This window comes from Alligator sinensis, unplaced genomic scaffold, assembly GCF_000455745.1.
Source record: "Alligator sinensis unplaced genomic scaffold, ASM45574v1 scaffold389_1, whole genome shotgun sequence".
Lineage (NCBI taxonomy): Eukaryota > Metazoa > Chordata > Crocodylia > Alligatoridae > Alligator > Alligator sinensis.
In genome coordinates, this window is record NW_005841951.1 from 878,260 (window position 1) to 881,675 (window position 3,416).

General features: G+C 36.4%; 1 protein-coding gene across 6 annotated transcripts in view; it reads left to right on the forward strand.

Moving 5' to 3' along the window:
• ITGB6 (integrin subunit beta 6) overlaps positions 1-2,793 on the forward strand; it is a 60,472-nt gene extending 57,679 nt beyond the window's left edge. For all 6 annotated transcript variants that reach the window (XR_003093238.1, XM_025199971.1, XM_006020345.3 and 3 more), the window contains one exon: positions 226-2,793. Coding sequence is in view for 5 of the 6 variants with exons in the window: in XM_025199971.1 (XP_025055756.1) it covers positions 226-327 (102 nt within the window). In the remaining variant the exon portion in view is untranslated. The remainder of the gene's footprint in view (positions 1-225) is intronic.
• Positions 2,794-3,416: the final 623 nt, after the last annotated feature.

Sequence of the window (3,416 nt, forward strand, 5' to 3'; positions counted from 1 at the left end):
GAGACACTAGTGAACATGCATGTGGTTTGTACCTGCATATTAAATTGGGGCTGGTGACTCAAAGTCCCCTAAATCTTTGCTGGGAAGGGCAGCATATATGTATATATATAATTTGAAGAGGTAATGTTAAAGCTGAGGGGTTGCATCTACGTAGCTGAGTCAGTGGTCAACTGGCAGATTTGATAAAAATTGCATTTAACTTATTAGCATGTTTCTGTTTTATAGGGAACAAATCCACTGTACAGAGGCTCAACAACAACATTTAAAAATGTAACCTACAAGCAGCAAGAAAAGCAAAAAGTGGATGTTGCTGCAGATTTCTCCTAGCACTTCAGACACTGAAAAATTAGTTTTACTGACAGTAAATATGCAAGCACTATTTCATTTTTATTTCATTCTACCTGATGATGTGGACATTTCTTAGCAATGCATTCATAGTGACATAGTAATTCAGCTAAGGCAAGTGTAGTCTGCCATCGTTGGGGATACTTCTGTAATTGCTATAGTGTTGAAAATTAAAAAGACAAATATAAAGACACATTTTTAACATGAGGGTCAAAAATAAATCTTTAAAAAATGCACCAAGGTCTGTAATTTGCTCCACAAGAAACAGGATAAAAACAATCAGTCTTAGTAAGCTGATTTTTCTGTGAGTCTAACTTCTTTTTATGATGAATTTTATTCCATTATGTCCACTGTATCAATACTACATATATATGGTACATACAATCTGTCCACTCTGTTGGCTTCCATAAAATGAAAGACTGGAATTTATAAATGATAGGATTATAATGCCCATTTTAGCTATGGGTCAGGAGTTCTTGATACCAGACTGTGGGACTGAATTTTTTTCACCAGAAACAACTGGATTGATAGGCTAGTTTGCATAAATCCAAATTTTAAAAAATTTTCCTCATCCTCTTTGACTTTACATCTTTCTTTGCCTCTTCCTCTTCCTTCACATTAGGTACTTCTACCATTTATAACCTACTTAGACACTCAAAATAAGCCTATATAGTGTATAAGCCTATCTGTAAACCCTCAGCACACAAGAGAATCCCATTCATGCAGCACAGATGCGGTGTCATGCCCACAGGTATAAGTACTGTGATAGTCCTACCTCAGAAGATGAGATATTTCAGTCCCATAGTGGCCTAGTATTTTACCTTACTGTTTGACTTGTTCCAGTGCAAGATCACAGATTTAGCTCATTTTGTCAGTTTCAGGATAAATGCCTAATAATTATTAATCCCACTTGATATTCACTTCAGTGACATTAATGAGGATTTTAAAAATTCAACTTAAACTGCAGTTATTAACTACTTGCCATAAATCCTTAGTCAGAAATGCTGATGGTATACACAGTGCTAAAAAAATGGCTGATCTGATGGCTTATAAAATGAGTCAAGATTTTTTGTTTAACTGAAATTTCTGTATTTACCTTGATAATGATTTCCTCTGAAAAATGGTTACCTTCTGGAATCCACAGCGCACTTTCAGAATGCTGATTTATTTTACAACAGATATGTATTCAGTCTGAAAACATATATTCAAAAAACCCTTCTAATATACTGAACAGCTGTGCAGGTTCCCTAAGGTATATCAAGCTTTTGGTTGCAGACTGACCATTTTCAAATAAATATTTATTCCTAAAGATGGAGCAAATTCAGTCTTCTTTGCCTATTGCTGCACTGGGATGGAGTAAGAGTACTATCTCAGATAGCTGTGACCCAAACCTCTTTTTAGGAGCTGAGCCAAAGTTCATGGAAGTCAGTTAGTATGGATGAGCCTCTGAGTTTATTTACTTATAAACTTATACATATGTAATATAAAAAAGGAGGGCTGTTGAGGTTATTTCAATTTGAATTTCATAACTCTTTGTCAGCAGCTTTGATCAAATTGATCTGATCAAATTGTTGTACTTTAGTACCCAGACTTTAGACAAAATAATGTTTTAGAAGAGTGTGGCTTTGAAGATTGCAGCACATGTACTTCACTCCAGTTGTTAAAATCCCCATTCCTTCTCCCTCAAATAATTACAAGGAAACTATTGGTAATGACCTCTTTCTGTGTGATTAAACAGGCTGGTTAACATTGTGCAACACTGGACTAGGCTCTACAATAGATAATTGTGTAAGAAGGCACATAGTTAAAATCAAATGCCTGTGGAATGAAGATGAGATAATATAATGATTTAAAAAATCTAAAATGACTGTAGAGTAAACATGTAAATTTAGTTACTGGAACTAGAAAGTTAATTAATTATGTGTACTCTTCCATACTTTTACATACCTTGTAGAAGTATGGGTCTACAGTCATTTAACTCCTCTCAGGGTCAGGGGAATTTACACAGAACACCAAATCCTACTTCCTTAACCATGTAAATAGTCCCAATAGGCACATCTACACATTTGCTTTAATGTGCATTAACCTATTTTAATGTGCATTAAAGCATCTCTAAAAACCATGCTATTTGGTTAATGTGCATTAAGACAGGCTAATGCACATTTTTCTAGTACCTCACAGGCATGTCAGCATGTGTATGTGCTATAATTATAGCACATTAAGTTTAGTACTTGTGAACACGTTTACACATTCTCTGGGTACGGGTGGGGGAGACAGCAGCACTTTAATTACAATGGTTCTGAGAGCCGCTCTAATTAAAGCATCACTGCATCTCCCATATCAACGTCCTGACACTTAAAAATGGTGGTGGGGGCACGTGAACTAAAGCTAATACAGAAGTAATATCTATTTGACCTTTACATTAATCCTGGCCCTATTAAAGCCAATGACATAATTCCTACTGAGTTTAGGGAGCTATGATATCACTCACTGGGAATGTCTACATGTGCATTAGTGTGCTTTAGTTAATGCTCATTAAATCTAATGACTCCGTGGTAGGGCACATCTACATGAGATGCTAGAAGCACAGTAGACTAATTCTACTGACCATTAGAGCATCATGGTGAAAGCTGTGCTAACACATATTCAATGAGCTTTAGTTCAAGCATCCACGCCATCATTTTTAAGCACCAGGACACTGATACATGAGATGCAGGAGGCTGCCGGAGCACAGCAATTGTCATGCTCCAGCAGACTTGATTAACTGAGTCTGCTCTGATACGCTGGAATTCCAGTGCATCAGAGCAGCCTCCATAGTTGTATATAGCTGCTCTGTAATAATAGGTACTAACAATGTGCCATAATTGGCACTACTACACAGTAGCTTTGGCGCACATCTTTTATATGACAATAATGCTCAGTAGACTAATTGTACTGAATGTTAGTGCGTTAGCACAGCTTTCACCATGATGCTGTAATGGTCAGTAGAATTAGTCTACTGTGCTTCTAGTATCTGATGTAGATGCACCCTACCATGGAGGTATTAGATTTAATGAGCATTAACTAAAGTA